The sequence below is a fragment of the Ranitomeya variabilis genome, chromosome 6 (assembly GCF_051348905.1).
Source record: "Ranitomeya variabilis isolate aRanVar5 chromosome 6, aRanVar5.hap1, whole genome shotgun sequence".
Taxonomy (NCBI): domain Eukaryota; kingdom Metazoa; phylum Chordata; class Amphibia; order Anura; family Dendrobatidae; genus Ranitomeya; species Ranitomeya variabilis.
In genome coordinates this window covers 283,527,280-283,542,731 of record NC_135237.1, presented here as the reverse complement: position 1 = coordinate 283,542,731, position 15,452 = coordinate 283,527,280, and the positions used below count along the sequence as shown (strand labels likewise).

The 15,452-nt window shown below is 38.4% G+C and overlaps 1 protein-coding gene across 1 annotated transcript in view; it reads right to left on the bottom strand.

Moving 5' to 3' along the window:
* The window catches only part of SLC6A3 (solute carrier family 6 member 3), a 194,727-nt gene that overhangs the window by 12,006 nt on the left and 167,269 nt on the right, over positions 1–15,452 (bottom strand). Inside the window, exons 11-13 of the mRNA XM_077269697.1 lie at positions 13,519–13,618; positions 11,735–11,835; positions 8,065–8,232 (exon numbers count right to left, since the gene is read on the bottom strand). Coding sequence (XP_077125812.1) covers positions 8,065–8,232; positions 11,735–11,835; positions 13,519–13,618 — 369 coding nt within the window. The remainder of the gene's footprint in view (positions 1–8,064; positions 8,233–11,734; positions 11,836–13,518; positions 13,619–15,452) is intronic.

Sequence of the window (15,452 nt, the reverse complement as noted above, 5' to 3'; positions counted from 1 at the left end):
TTAAGAGACCACTGCAAAATGTTCAGTTTGTCTGATTTTTCTCTTTATAGGTATATTTTTGAGTAAAATGTAAATTGTTCTTTTATTCTATAAACTTCTGATAATATGTCTCCGAATTTCCAAGCAATAAATTTTGTATTTTTTTTTCTGACAAATAAAAATGGTCAAAATAAATATAAAAAAAGCAGTGCTTTCTGACCTCAAATAATGCAAAGAAAACAAGTTCATAATCATTTAGAAACAACAATACTAATGTTTTAACTCAGGAAGAGTTCAGAAGTCAATATTTTGTGGAATAACCATGATCTTTAATCACAGCTTTCATGCGTCTTGGCATGCTTTCCACCAGTCTTTCACACTGCTTCTGGCACAGAAATTTAAGCAGTTCCTTGTTTGATGGCTTGTGACTATCCATCATCCTCTTGATTACATTCCAGAGGTTTTCAATGGGGTTCAGGTCAGGAGATTGGGCTGCCCATGACAGGGTTTTGATGTGGTGGTCTCTTCATTTTTACCAGAGCTGTATAAGCACTGTTCAAATTAGGGTTTATTTTTATAGGATCGGGTCGGGTTTCACGAAACCCGACTTTCTCAAAAGTCGGGTCGAGTGAAATCAGCCGATCCTATAAAAAAGTCGGGGTCGGCCAAAACACGAAACCCAAAGCAGTGCAATGGGATACTTTGGTTCCCAGGGTCTGAAGGAGAGGAAACTCTCCTTCAGGCCCTGGGATCCATATTAATATGTAAAATAAAGAATCAAAATAAAAAATATTGATATACTCACCCTCGGACGCGCCCTGGTACTAACCGGCAGCCTTCCTTCCTAAGAATGAGCGCGTGAATGACCTGCGGCTTGTGATTGGTCGCGAGCGGTCACATGGACGGTCACGCGACCAATCACAAGCCGCGACATCATCTAAGGTCCTTCACGCACTCATTCTTAGGAAGGAAGGCTGCCGGAAAGAAGCAGGGCGCGTCCGAGGGTGAGTATATTCCTATTAGGTATTTCCGATTTCCGCAAACATATCGGAACTCGGTATCGGAATTCCGATACCAGATTCAGAAGATCGCCAACCTCATGGCTGACCCCACACAGGGGTCGGGTCGGGTTTCATGAAACCCGACTTTGCCAAAAGTCGGCGACTTCTGAAGATGGCCGACCCGTTTCGCTCAACCCTAGTTCAAATGTCTGATAAGTTGTATCTCACAAAAAAATTTTTTTTCAAAGAGTTACATTTTACACAGAAACTTCTGTACATTGTATTAAACTAAATTGGACACAAATTAGTCAGCAAAAAGTTATTCCAGCAGAAATTGTGCATCAGAAAATTTTCAACATATGTTAGAGAAGCACAGAGAAATTACTAAAATTGAAATGCATCGATTTAGGTCTACCTTAGTTATGCAGATGAACAAATCTTTTATACCGTAAGTTTTTTGAGATCTATGAAACCATATGTTCCATCTACATATCACAGCTGATGGCAGTGATTGGCTGCAGTGGTCATGTGGGTAGGCAACATATGACTGCTGCGGAGAGGTAAATAGAAATAAGTGGAGAGCTCCAGCATGGTGGCAATTGAGTCACAGGAGATTCATTAGGTCAGTAGTTATTTTATATCTTTTAATGCCTATAGCCAAATTTTTAGCAAACCAATTTTTAAACAGATTATTAGCACAAATATGTGGATCGTGGCCCTGGAAAATGTGTGTAACACCTTGGGCCTCTATATTATATCCAACCACTTTTTAGCTCTTTAAGGCAATCACAGCCTTAGTAATGTCAAAGTCACCTGGAAATATAAATGGCTATGTATAAACGGAGCCTGTTTTCACATTCCTGACAAAGCTCCATTTTTCAGTTCTGTGCCACTTTATGTAGCAACAACTCTAGAATGCTTCTTCAAACCTTGTGATTATGAAATTTTTTTCATGACACTTTGTGATTCATTATCTTGGTACAGTTAGGTCAATAAGATTTGCATTCATTTATAAAAATTGCAGAAAGTTGGCAAAAGTGTTGAAAAATTAGCAATTTTCAAACTTTGAATTTTCATGTCCAAAATAGTTTTTCAATAGCGATGATGTTTAGTAAAGCACTGTGGAATTAATGGCGCTATATAAGCAAGTGAATTTGCTACATAAAAATACATTTCTCATATGTTATTTTTAAAACATCATTTTATTATGGTGTTATAAGTTTGCAGAAATGTTTCATTTGTTTTCAACAAAACAGAATCCACACAAAAGGGAGTACTTGTGTTATCTTTGTCTAATATTTATATTTGTTTGATGATCTGGAACATTTAAGTGTGACAAACATGCAACGGAATGGGAAACCAGGATGCGGGCAAACACATTTTCACGCAACTGTATATGACAATTTTTTTTACTTTTTTTTTGCATTTTTTTAAATTATTACCCATGTCCACAAAATCAGTGAGAAATGCAAGGTGAATGCCACAAAAAAAACTGTGGCAATCGACTAAAATATTGGTATGATGTATGCATCCCTCAAATTAGGCTAGCAGGTGTGTAAATAATTTGTACCGTTTATGACACACACTTTGTGAGGCATATAGTCGCAATTAAATTACTGTATTGTTTACCTTCTCTTTTGTACATTTGTAACACTATTCATCCTTTCCAAAAAGAATCTGCCAGAAATGCTAGATAAAATCCAAAAAATAACAGCCGTCTGGCAGCAGTATTGGTATGTATGCATACAGGTCCTTCTCAAAAAATTAGCATATAGTGTTAAATTTCATTATTTACCATAATGTAATGATTACAATTAAACTTTCATATATTATAGATTCATTATCCACCAACTGAAATTTGTCAGGTCTTTTATTGTTTTAATACTGATGATTTTGGCATACAACTCCTGATAACCCAAAAAACCTGTCTCAATAAATTAGCATATCAAGAAAAGGTTCTCTAAACGACCTATTACCCTAATCTTCTGAATCAACTAATTAACTCTAAACACATGCAAAAGATACCTGAGGCTTTTAAAAACTCCCTGCCTGGTTCATTACTCAAAACCCCCATCATGGGTAAGACTAGCGACCTGACAGATGTCAAGAAGGCCATCATTGACACCCTCAAGCAAGAGGGTAAGACCCAGAAAGAAATTTCTCAACAAATAGGCTGTTCCCAGAGTGCTGTATCAAGGCACCTCAATGGTAAGTCTGTTGGAAGGAAACAATGTGGCAGAAAACGCTGTACAACGAGAAGAGGTGACCGGACCCTGAGGAAGATTGTGGAGAAGGACCGATTCCAGACCTTGGGGAACCTGAGGAAGCAGTGGACTGAGTCTGGTGTGGAAACATCCAGAGCCACCGTGCACAGGCGTGTGCAGGAAATGGGCTACAGAGAAGCAGCACTGGACTGTTGCTAAGTGGTCCCAAGTACTTTTTTCTGATTAAAGAAAATTTTGCATGTCATTCGGAAATCAAGGTGCCAGAGTCTGGAGGAAGACTGGGGAGAAGGAAATGCCAAAATGCCTGAAGTCCAGTGTCAAGTACCCACAGTCAGTGATGGTGTGGGGTGCCATGTCAGCTGCTGGTGTTGGTCCACTGTGTTTCATCAAGGGCAGGGTCAATGCAGCTAGCTATCAGGAGATTTTGGAGCACTTCATGCTTCCATCGGCTGAAATGCTTTATGGAGATGAAGATTTCATTTTTCAGCACGACCTGGCACCTGCTCACAGTGCCAAAACCACTGGTAAATGGTTTACTGACCATGGTATTACTGTGCTCAATTGGCCTGCCAACTCTCCTGACCTGAACCCCATAGAGAATCTGTGGGATATTGTGAAGAGAAAGTTGAGAGACGCAAGACCCAACACTCTGGATGAGCTTAAGGCCGCTATTGAAGCATCCTGGGCCTCCATAACATCTCAGCAGTGTCACAGGCTGATTACCTCCATGCCACGCCGCATTGAAGCAGTCATTACTGCCAAAGGATTCCCGACCAAGTATTGAGTGCATAACTGAACATTATTATTTGATGGTTTTTTTGTTTGTTATTAAAAAACACTTTTATTTGATTGGACGGGTGAAATATGCTAATTTATTGAGACAGGTTTTTTGGGTTTTCAGGAGTTGTATGCCAAAATCATCAGTATTAAAACAATAAAAGACCTGACAAATTTCAGTTGGTGGATAATGAATCTATAATATATGAAAGTTTAATTGTAATCATTACATTATGGTAAATAATGAAATTTAACACTATATGCAAATTTTTTGAGAAGGACCTGTATATATCAAATTAGTCTATTAAAACAGGTGTGCAAAAAGAGGAACTGTTTGATACACGCACACTTTGTGAGGAAGTGGAATATTTGTGGCTTGCTTCTGCATGAATGCAAACAAATGAAACATTTCATTGAATAGTAGCAGCACTACAATCACACAGATCACACAAGCAGTGCCAGATGTTATGTAGTCCATTCTGCCCCTGCCCTACAGGCTTGATCTCCTCTTTTATGTCTCTCCATGTCTGTTAAATCTGTATATTCTCTTACCGTTACACATTTATATTCTTTACTGCTATGCTTTAAAACACTTTGTTGTCAGAATTTCTCTTACTATATCTATAGCTAACCTGTGAGTTATGACATCCCTTCACTATCCAGATTCACGACAAAATGACTTCTGCATTTCCTGCAGCAGCTTTAGTACAGGCTAAGACAGACCAGCTCTATATATTGTGGCAGCTGCACGGCATTATGGGGAATCCTGCCCAACTCCGAGTGAAATCAAGTGGTCCATCTCTGATTAATGCAATCTTCTGCAGTGTGTTACATGGAGGTGGACCTTTTAGTAGACTTACACATAATGAAATGTACATTCTTCTAATTCATCAAATTCCTACAAATTCATCATAAATTATTTCCAACAAATTGACTCATCTCTAGTTATTAGGAAATACTAGAAGGAAATAGATGAACAGACTTATAATGGATGGGGATCACTCAGAGATCTATGAGATAAAGTTGGGAGGGCTATAAAGTCCATCTACAGTATGTGTGACTCAGCATCCAAAGTGGGCAGAAGAGGTCCCTTGTGCAAGGACAATATATGGGCAGTCCAATAGCTCATCGTAATGTACAATTCCACCTGCATTGGAGGTGGTAATGCCCCCTTACCTCTTAGGCAGCTGCACAGGTTGCACCAAGGGTAAGTCTACCCCCATTCAGCATGCCTATGCATTACAATGATAGACAATTCATGCAATTGGGCTTGTGTATTGCCTCATTTTCACAATGGTAGTGTTGCAGGAAAATTAAGTTTAATCCACAGATTAAAGTAGAGAACTGTTATTAGATCTGAACTTAATACAATTGCCTGCAGTCCAGTTTCACACATATAAGTCATCATGAAGGAGCTCATTAAGAAAGAGTTGCTAATGAACATACTGTATCTATACACTATATACATATAAATATATACAGGCACATATACACTCTCCTCAACATTAACATTAGAATTGCAACATGAAGAAGGAAAATTTGTGGAATTCTGAAAATTACAGGATGGGTAAATGTTAATGATAAGCAAAAGAGAAAAAATAGAAGCAACATTTTCTTTAATTAATAGGTATCAAGTATTTTTTTTCAAGAGTTTTGCATGCAAAAATATAAACACTTGCACACCCTGGCATGCTATCATTGAGGTTCTTAATGGTTGTCTGAGAAACCTTCTGTCATACTGAATGAACTTGAATGTGGAATGAAAACTATAGGGGGTGTAGCCACTATAAATTATGCCAACCCACATCATAATCTAGGGTGTAGGACTGGTCTAAGGTTACCTCACAAAGACCTTTTCATTGACCTCACATCATAGCACTGTGTAGAGCAATACAGCAATAGAGGCTGGAATAGAGGTTTGTGTTATTCAATGCGGAGTCCCACTTTTGTCTTGAATACAATTCAAGTCCCCTAAATGATTTAAAATAGTGAAAAAGTTTTAAAATATATGAAAAAAAATTAAAGAACACAAATATTCAAATCACCTTCCTTTTATCCCATTAAAAATAAAAGAATGAAAAAAACAAAAGACACATATTTGGTATTGCTGCATTCATAAAAGTCGGATCTATCATTAATCAGATTAGTAATGAAAAAGATTCAAAACGCAAGAACTACTCATTTTTGGCTTTGACAACATTGCATTAAAATGCAAAAAGAGGAAATAAAAACATTGTATCTACACCCAAATGGTATCAGTAAAAATGGTATAATTAAAAAAAAAAGCTCAGGGCGCAAAAAATAAGCCCTCACACAGCCCTATATCGCAAAAATGAAAATGCTATTGGTCTTGAAAAATGTAGACAAAAGCAAAAAAAGTTTTCTTACAAATTTCCCCCCAAAATTTTCACAACTTAAGTAAAAAAAAAATTCATGTTTGGTAAGTACTTACTCATACTGACTTGGAGAATTATACTGCCAGGTCAGTTTTACCATATAGTATACAGGGTAAATAAAAAGAAAAAAAAAAACAATTGTGAAATTGCACTTTTTTTGCAATTTCAATGCACTTGGAATTTTTTCTCATTTTCAGTACATTATGTGGTAGACTGAATGGGGTTATTCAAAAGTACAAGTCCTCATACAGCTATATTCATGGAAAAATAAAAAAGGTATGGATCTTGGAAGAAGAGGAGGAAAAAACGCAAACGAAAAAATGGAAAATGGAGATGGCGTGAAGGGGTTAATATTTGCCTGCCCAAGTGCATTCAGAATAGCAGAACACTCCTCAGTCAACCATAAAAATCTTAACTGATGGCATGCCAAGGCGTGTAAGTGACTATTTCTGGGTGTTTTACTCATACTGAACACTGAATAAATCAAAATGTTTGGAAAATTTTGTTTATTTTTTTTTCCCATCATTTGTATATCACTAGCATTATCACTATCTATTGATCTTCTGACTTTCATAAGTGCATGTCTTTTCCTTCTTGGTATTGCAAATTTATGTTAGAGTGTGTGAGTACGTAGAAGTGGATACTGTATATAGAGTACATCTACATATATATATATACACTCACTGGCCACTTTATTAGGTACACCTGTCCAACTTCTTGTTAACACTTAATTTCTAATCAGCCAATCACATGGCGGCAACTCAGTGCATTTAGGCATGTAGACATGGTCAAGAAAATCTCCTGCAGTTCAAACCGAGCATCAGTATGGGGAAGAAAGGTGATTTGAGTGCCTTTGAACGTGGCATGGTTGTTGGTGCCAGAAGGGCTGGTCTGAGTATTTCAGAAACTGCTGATCTACTGGGATTTTCACGCACAACCATCTCTAGGGTTTACAGAGAATGGTCCGAAAAAGAAAAAAAATCCAGTGAGCGGCAGTTCTGTGGGCGGAAATGCCTTGTTGATGCCAGAGGTCAGAGGAGAATGGGCAGACTGGTTCGAGCTGATAGAAAGGCAACAGTGACTCAAATCGCCACCCGTTACAACCAAGGTAGGCCTAAGAGCATCTCTGAACGCACAGTGCGTCGAACTTTGAGGCAGATGGGCTACAGCAGCAGAAGACCACACCGGGTACCACTCCTTTCAGCTAAGAACAGGAAACTGAGGCTACAATTTGTACAAGCTCATCGAAATTGGACAGTAGAAGATTGGAAAAACGTTGCTTGGTCTGATGAGTCTCGATTTCTGCTGCGACATTCGGATGGTAGGGTCAGAATTTGGCGTAAACAACATGAAAGCATGGATCCATCCTGCCTTGTATGGAGCATCTTTGGGATGTGCAGCCGACAAATCTGCGGCAACTGTGTGATGCCATCATGTCAATATGGACCAAAATCTCTGAGGAATGCTTCCAGCACCTTGTTGAATCTATGCCACGAAGAATTGAGGCAGTTCTGAAGGCAAAAGGGGGTCCAACCCGTTACTAGCATGGTGTACCTAATAAAGTGGCCGGTGAGTGTATATATATATATATATATATATATATATATATATATATATATATATATATATATATATATATATATAATCAATACATACGTAATGCACACATCATATATTGCTACTTACATCTCGAAATGATCCAGGAAGAGAACAAAATTTATATATAGCATAAATTGGTACCATTGCCATAGATGAAACCGCAAGTAACCATCCAATTACATTTGCCCACTCTGGGAATGTATAGTTTCCATATTTTGGAGACTTATAGGTGACAATGCTAACAACAACCACAAACTGCGAAAAAAGCAAATTAACATTATTATTACAATAAATTGAAAAATAAATAGATATGTAGTATATACCTAGAGCTGTTTAGATGGACCTACACAGCCAACAATGTTTTGGCAGATCTGTATAAATTTTCAACTGTGATCTAAACACTTAAAGGAGTTGTTCACTACTATGATAACCCCTTCTCGATCTGAATGTTTGCCCCTGTGAAAATAAAAATACTTATACTCACCTCCTGTTCTGGTGGTGTCAGCAATCGTGTTCCCGGGGCTCTCATGCGGTTGTTATGGCACATGAGCACTGCGCCCAATCAGCACTGGCGTCACTGAACCCACCTTCAGATGTATATGCAATTAACAGGAAGTGAGAGAAGCTGACTTCCTCTTGACATCCAAAGGCGGGGACAATGACGCCGGTGCTGATTGGGCGCAGGGCTCATGTGTCATAACAACTGCACGAGAGCTTCGGGAACGCGGGTGCCGACACCGTTGGAACAGGTTCTCTTTGCCCCAAGAGACTGGCCACTACAAGGTGGTAAATTAGGCATCAAGCAAAAAAGTATAAAATGAGCAATCCTTCAATTCTTGAGAACAGTAAGAATTTTTAATAGCAAGTAAATTGCAAAGTTGCACTTTACAATTTTACCCAGGTAAGATGATACAACCCTATGACCGTATAACTCTATAACTTTACACTGCGGTCAGTTTTACATAGTGTATGTACATGGAATATGCTTTGATCAGAAGACCCAGGCTGACTGTTTCATATATTGCTATGGGTTGGGAGACCCAGCTGTCAGGCCAGATCTTTCGATGTGAGGACGGACTGTGTGAAAATGGCCTTACTGACAGATTTACCTATAGAAATCTGCCAAATGAGAGTTTAAAATATTTGGTCAATATTCTATCTATACCCTGCTGAAAAAGAAATGTTGGAATGAAACGGAATGACTATTGTAAAATAGTTGAGAAAATTAGAAGTATAGGTCTGCTTGCCCAGTTTTTACTTTATACAAACAATAACTAGCTGCAATTGTACCTAGAATAACCAGAATAAAACTAGTTTCAAGGTCACAGTACAAATGTGAACATTTATGCAATTATTTTGCAGACAAAATAATAAATACATGTACATCATTTTCTAGATAATGGTGTGTCCAAATAAACTATTATGTATTGGAAGAACAAAACAGAAATTTTCAAGGATAATTATAAAAATGAGTGTTAATAAAAGGAGGCATGATTTAAAAGGAACGTCTATTCAAAAACTATTCATAGGGTAAAGAAAGTAGAACGTCTGAGAAATAAAATATGAGACAGCCGTGTACAGCTTACAATATCCTAACCCAATGATACCACAATGTATAACACAGCATGTATTGTACTAATCAAGTGTAAATTTTGCTCAATAAATGTCACACTCCAAATTTAAAATACTAATGACTCTTCTCTAGGATATAAGTAATAAGTAATTGACTCAGCTGATTGGACGAACCAGGAAGGAAAAGGTTTCTACATAGATGAGTATAATGTGTTGTGTCTGTCTGTCTATCTATCTATCTATCTATCTATCTATCTATCTATCTATCTATCTATCTATCTATCTATCTATCTATCCCATATCTATTTATCTATCTATCCCATGTCTATCTATCCCATATATATCTATATATCCATCTATTATCTATCTATCTAGAATTTCTCAAGTTTGAGAAAGGTTCATGTGAGCCGAAACGTTGCCACGCCATGTGAGCCAAATAAAGTCCACCATAACCATTTGTAACTATTGGAGTGCTGCTTCCCATTTTTTGCTCCTAAATTTTTGGCAAATATACGAATAATTTGCTGGGGAGGCCTGTGCACCCACTGATCTAATGGTGTGCTGTTACATTTTTTCTAAGAATAGATAGATAGATAGATAGATAGATAGATAGATAGATAGATAGATAGATAGATAGATAGATAGATACAGTTGAAACTAGAGGTTTACATTCACTATATAAAAATACACATATGCATGTTATTCTCAATATCTGACATGAAATCAGAATAAACCTTTTCTGTTTTAGGTCAATTAGGATCACTATATTTAGTAATAATTGCCAAATGACAGAATAATGAGAGAGCGAGTGTTTTAAAATACTTTTATTACTTACTACAAAGTCAAAAGTTTACATGTGATGACGTCATGTGTTTGGAAGCTTCTGTTTTTTTGGCAACATCTGAGCTAATTAGAGACACACCTGTGGATGTAGTTTAATGCACACCTGAAACACATTGCTTGTTTCTGTAGCATCATCGGAAAGTCTAAAGAAATCAGTCAAGATATCAGGGAATTGTCGACTTCCACAAGTCTGGCTCACCCTTGGGTACAATTTCATGATACCTGAAGGTGCCTCGTTCAATTATACAAACAATTATATGCAAGTGCAAACAAGATAGGCATGTCCAGCCATCATACCACTCAGGAAGGAGACAGGTTCTGTGTCCCAGAGATGAACGTGCTTTGGTCTGACATGTGCATATCAACCCAAGGACAAAAGCAAAAGAACTTATGAAGATGATGGTGGAAGCTGGTAAGATTGTGTCAATATCCACAGTGAAACGAGTACTGTATCAAATTGGGCTCAATAGCCACTCGGCCAGGAAGAAGCCATTACTCCAACGAAGAAGTTACATTTTGGAGACATGTCCTGTGGTCTGATGAAACTAAAATTGAACTTTTTGGGTATAATGACCATCGTTACATTTGAAGGAAAAAGGGAGAAGCTTGGAAGTCTAAGAACACCATCCCAACTGTGAAATACAGGGGTGGCAGCACCATGTTGTGGGGTTCTTTTTCTGCCGGAGGGACTGGTAAACTTCACAAAATGTGGCAATACTGAAGCAACATCTTAACACATCAGCCAGGAAGTTAAAGCTTGGGTGGAAATGGGTCTTCCAAATGGACAATGACCCAAAGCATACTGCCAAAATGGTAACAAAGTGGCTTGAGGATAAAAAAAGTCCATGTTTTTGAGTGGCCATCACAAAGCTCTGATCACAATCCTATTGAAAATTTATGGGCAAAGCTAAAAAGGCAGGTGCGAGCAAGGCCACCTACAAACCTGGATCAGTTACACTAGTTTTGTCAGGAGGAATGGGCTCAAATTCTGACCAACTATTGTGAGAAGCTTGTGGAAGGATATCCCAAATGTTTGAACCAAGTCATTCAGTTTAAGGGCAATGGTACCAAATACTAATGAAATGTATGTAAACTTTTGACTTTGTAGTAAGTAATAAAAATGCCTTAAACATTTTTTCTCTCTCATTATTCTGCCATTTGGCAAATATTAATAATTATGGTAATCCTAATTGACCTAAAATGGGAAAGGTTTATTCTGATTTTATGTCAGATATTGAGAAAAACATGCATATGTGTCATTTTATAAGGTGTATGTAAACTTCTAGTTTCAACTGAAGTTAGATAGGTAATTCTGTAACTTTGGATATATAATAATAGTTACCAGGAGAAAACAAGGGCTGACAAACTTCCAACAAAGTCTCCAGTACAATCCTGGTCTTGTTCCAATCATTTCCTTTATATCATCACTAAAGCGACTAACTCCTGTTGAAAATACACAAACGCATTATAACCAAACTCTACAAATCTGTTGCAATAAAGTAAAAAGGAACAAAACAGTCATATTCTAGGTATGAAAGATAAAATAAAGGTATGAAAATTGACAGACATTTGGTTTGTCGGGTGTATGTTAGAGTGGAAGTCAGGATTGAAAGACAAAAATAATTATTCATCTGAGAGCCATATTGTGTTATGTGTTGTGAATTCCGTTCTCGAACTCCCTCCTGTGGTCATGAATGGTACTTCGGTGAGTTCTGTCCGTGAACTCCCTCTGGTGGCTGTGAGTGGAGCTGCTGGTTCTGAGATTCCTTCCCCACCTGCCCTCGTTTAGGGCTAGGCTGGATTCTCTATTTAACTCCACTCAGATCGTTACTCCATGCCAGCTGTCAATGTTCTAGTACTGGTTCAGATCTCTCCTGGATCTTTCTGAGGACCTGTCTACTCCAGCGAAGCTAAGTTCCTGCTTGTTCATTTGTTACATATGGTTTTTCTTGCTAAGTTCTAGTCCAGCTTGCTTTCATGAATCTGCCTGGCTAGCTGGAAGCTCTGGGGGTGCAGAGTGGCACCACCGCACTGTGAGTCGGTGCGGGGGTATTTTTTGCACACTCTGCGTGGTTTTGTAGTTTTTTGTGTTGACCGCAAAGATCCCTTTTCTATCCTCAATCTGTTTAGTTAGTCTGGCCTCCCTTCGCTAAAGCCTATTTCATCCTGTGTTTGTGATTTCCTCTTAACTCACAGTCAATACTTGTGGGGGGCTGCTTTTACCTTTGGGGAAATTTCTCTGAGGCAAGTGAGGCTTTGTTTCCTTTCTTTAGGGGTAGTTAGCTCTTAGGCTGTGAAGAGGCGTCTAGGCAGAGTCAGACACGCTCCACGGCTATTTCTAGTTGTGTTGATAGGAGTAGGGTTTGCGGTCAGCAGAGTTCCCATTTCCCCAGAGCTCGTCCCGATTCCGTGTTTAACTATCAGGTCATTCCTGGTGCACCTAACCACCAGGTCCATAACAGTTATGGCCGCTCTAGGCCAATAGAGCACAACATAACCAAAACCCAGTAGCCTGGCTACTGGTGGGAGAAAAGGGGGTGCAGTCGCTGTAGGCGCCTGACCCAGAGGAGCAACCGAGGTTGCATTGCGATTCCGAGTGAATGGCGACCTTGACAAGCAAGTCGCACCATTCACTTGAATTGCGCATTGTAGCAATGACACCTAGCAAACTTTGGATGAGTGACAAGTGTCACAACCAAAGTCATTATGTATCCATGTAGCCCCAGTCTTAGTAATAAAATATATTGCAACATTTTCATATGGCAAGAAGAATCCTGTTTATATGACTCTCATTTGCTAATTCACATCATGAGCAACCTAATGCTATTGATGAGGTTGTGAATGGCGCTGAGTATTGGCACGAGTCCTCCCAGGAAGTGAAGGTCCTGGAATTGTGGATAGCCTGTGAATTTAACATAAATTTGTAAGATGGGAATACCCCCTTAACTTTTTGGTTGTGAAGCAAATAAAACAATTTTCAAGATGTGTATCAATCTTGAAATAAAGTTATAATATGAAATTGATCTGCAATTAATTTTGGACTAATTTAGATAAAACTAAAGACCAAAATAATTAGGACAATAAATTGTGCATAGTGTATAGGAAACACTAGTGATCAGTCCTTACCATAAAACCATGCAATTCCAATAGCTTCAATGAGTACTCCAAATAAAATAGAGGTACCTGCTGCAAAATGATCAAGTAGAGTGAAAACGTAAATTCCACCCTAATGTAAAAAAAGAACATGGCTGTTACATACAGAAGGATACTTATATATCTTCATAGATGACACAAAAAGATTGATGTTCCCTGTGAAACGTGCCTTCATTAAACCACATTGTCTAAAAGAGTGCTGACGTTTTTAGGTCTTCATGAAAAATTGTGAAAACAAAACATTGGTATTGCCAAAAAGTTATTCAGTAATTATCAGTTTTCTACGAAAAACACAATATGTAAACATATGGGATAGATTGACCTAAAGGTACCTTCACACTCAGCAACTTTACAACGAGAACGATAACGATCCGTGACGTTGCAGCGTCCTGGATAGCGATCTCGTTGTGTTTGACACGCAGCAGCGATCTGGATCCCACTGTGATATCGCTGGTCAGAGCTAGAAGTCCAGAACTTTATTTGGTCGTCAGGTCGGCGTGTATCGTCATGTTTGACAGCAAAAGCAACGATGTCAGCAATGTTTTACATGGAGCTAACGACCTGTGAGAACGATAAGTGAGTCACCGGTACGTCACAGGATCGCTCCTGCATCGTTGTGGAGCTGCTGTGTTTGATGACTCTACAACGACCTAAACAGCGACGCTGCAGCGATCGGCTCGTTGTCTATATCGCTGCAGCGTCGCTGAGTTTGATGGTACCTTTAGTCTACATTGTACATCATGTTCTGTAAAATTCATTTAATTTTGAGGCTACAGAGTTTTATGCTTTTCTTTGTCCTTATTATACCACCAAATGTCTCCTTAAACTGTCAGATTGTGGATAGACTTAAAGGGGTTGTCTCAATATCTTCAGTGCTGGAAATGTCAAATTGGTTGTAAAAACAAGCAGCATTGCTTGTTACCTGTTATTAAAAATCCTCTTTATCCTCAAGAATGGAGAGATTTGTAATGCTATGGTTTACTACTCGTTGACTAGGTTTTCATCCATTTCTGCAGTCTCAGGTCTCTTAGGCAAGTAGGGCAACACTTAAAAGGTCGTTGCTATAAAATTTATATGCACTGCTACAAATCTGTCCTCAATTGGCAACATTGGATAGTGGAAAATCTGATAAACAAAAATCAGCTCACCCTTGGTGGAAACACTGCTTTGTGTTGCAGTGTGATAAGCAATGGGATCTCGTCTCTGCCAGAAGTCAGAAGAATTTGCAAAAAGGTAAGGATTAAGCTTAAATCCATAAAATCCAAAATGTATTGTTTTATTAAAAACATAAAGGTATTACTGCATGCACATAGACATACTGTAGGTGTGAGTTGGGTAAAAGGGAAGGAAACCTGACAGGTTTCGAATACTGATTGTGTTCTTAGACTCGGTCTGCTTTTAATGAAACAACACATTTTAGATTTTATGGATTAAAGCTGGATCCTTACCTTGTTGCAAAAACATTGGATAACGCACAGTTCAGGCCAGTGATGAAACCATGTGGCTGACCTAGGCTGTCAATCATTCAGGAGATAATTGCTCCCTACTCTTGTAAACAGAACAAGGGGAAGCCCCTTTAACCCCTTTACCCCCAAGGGTGGTTTGCACGTTAATGACCAGGCCAATTTTTACAATTCTGACCACTGTCCCTTTATGAGGTTATAACTCTGGAACGCTTCAACAGATCCCGGTGATTCTGACACTGTTTTCACAAGACATATTGTACTTCATGATAGTGGTAAAATTTCTTTGATATTCCCTGCATTTATTTGTGAAAAAAATGGAAATTTGGCGAAAATTTTGAAAATTTTGCAATTTTCCAACTTTGAATTTTTATGCAATTAAATCACAGAGATATGTCACACAAAATACTTAATAAGTAACATTTCCCACATGTCTACTTTACA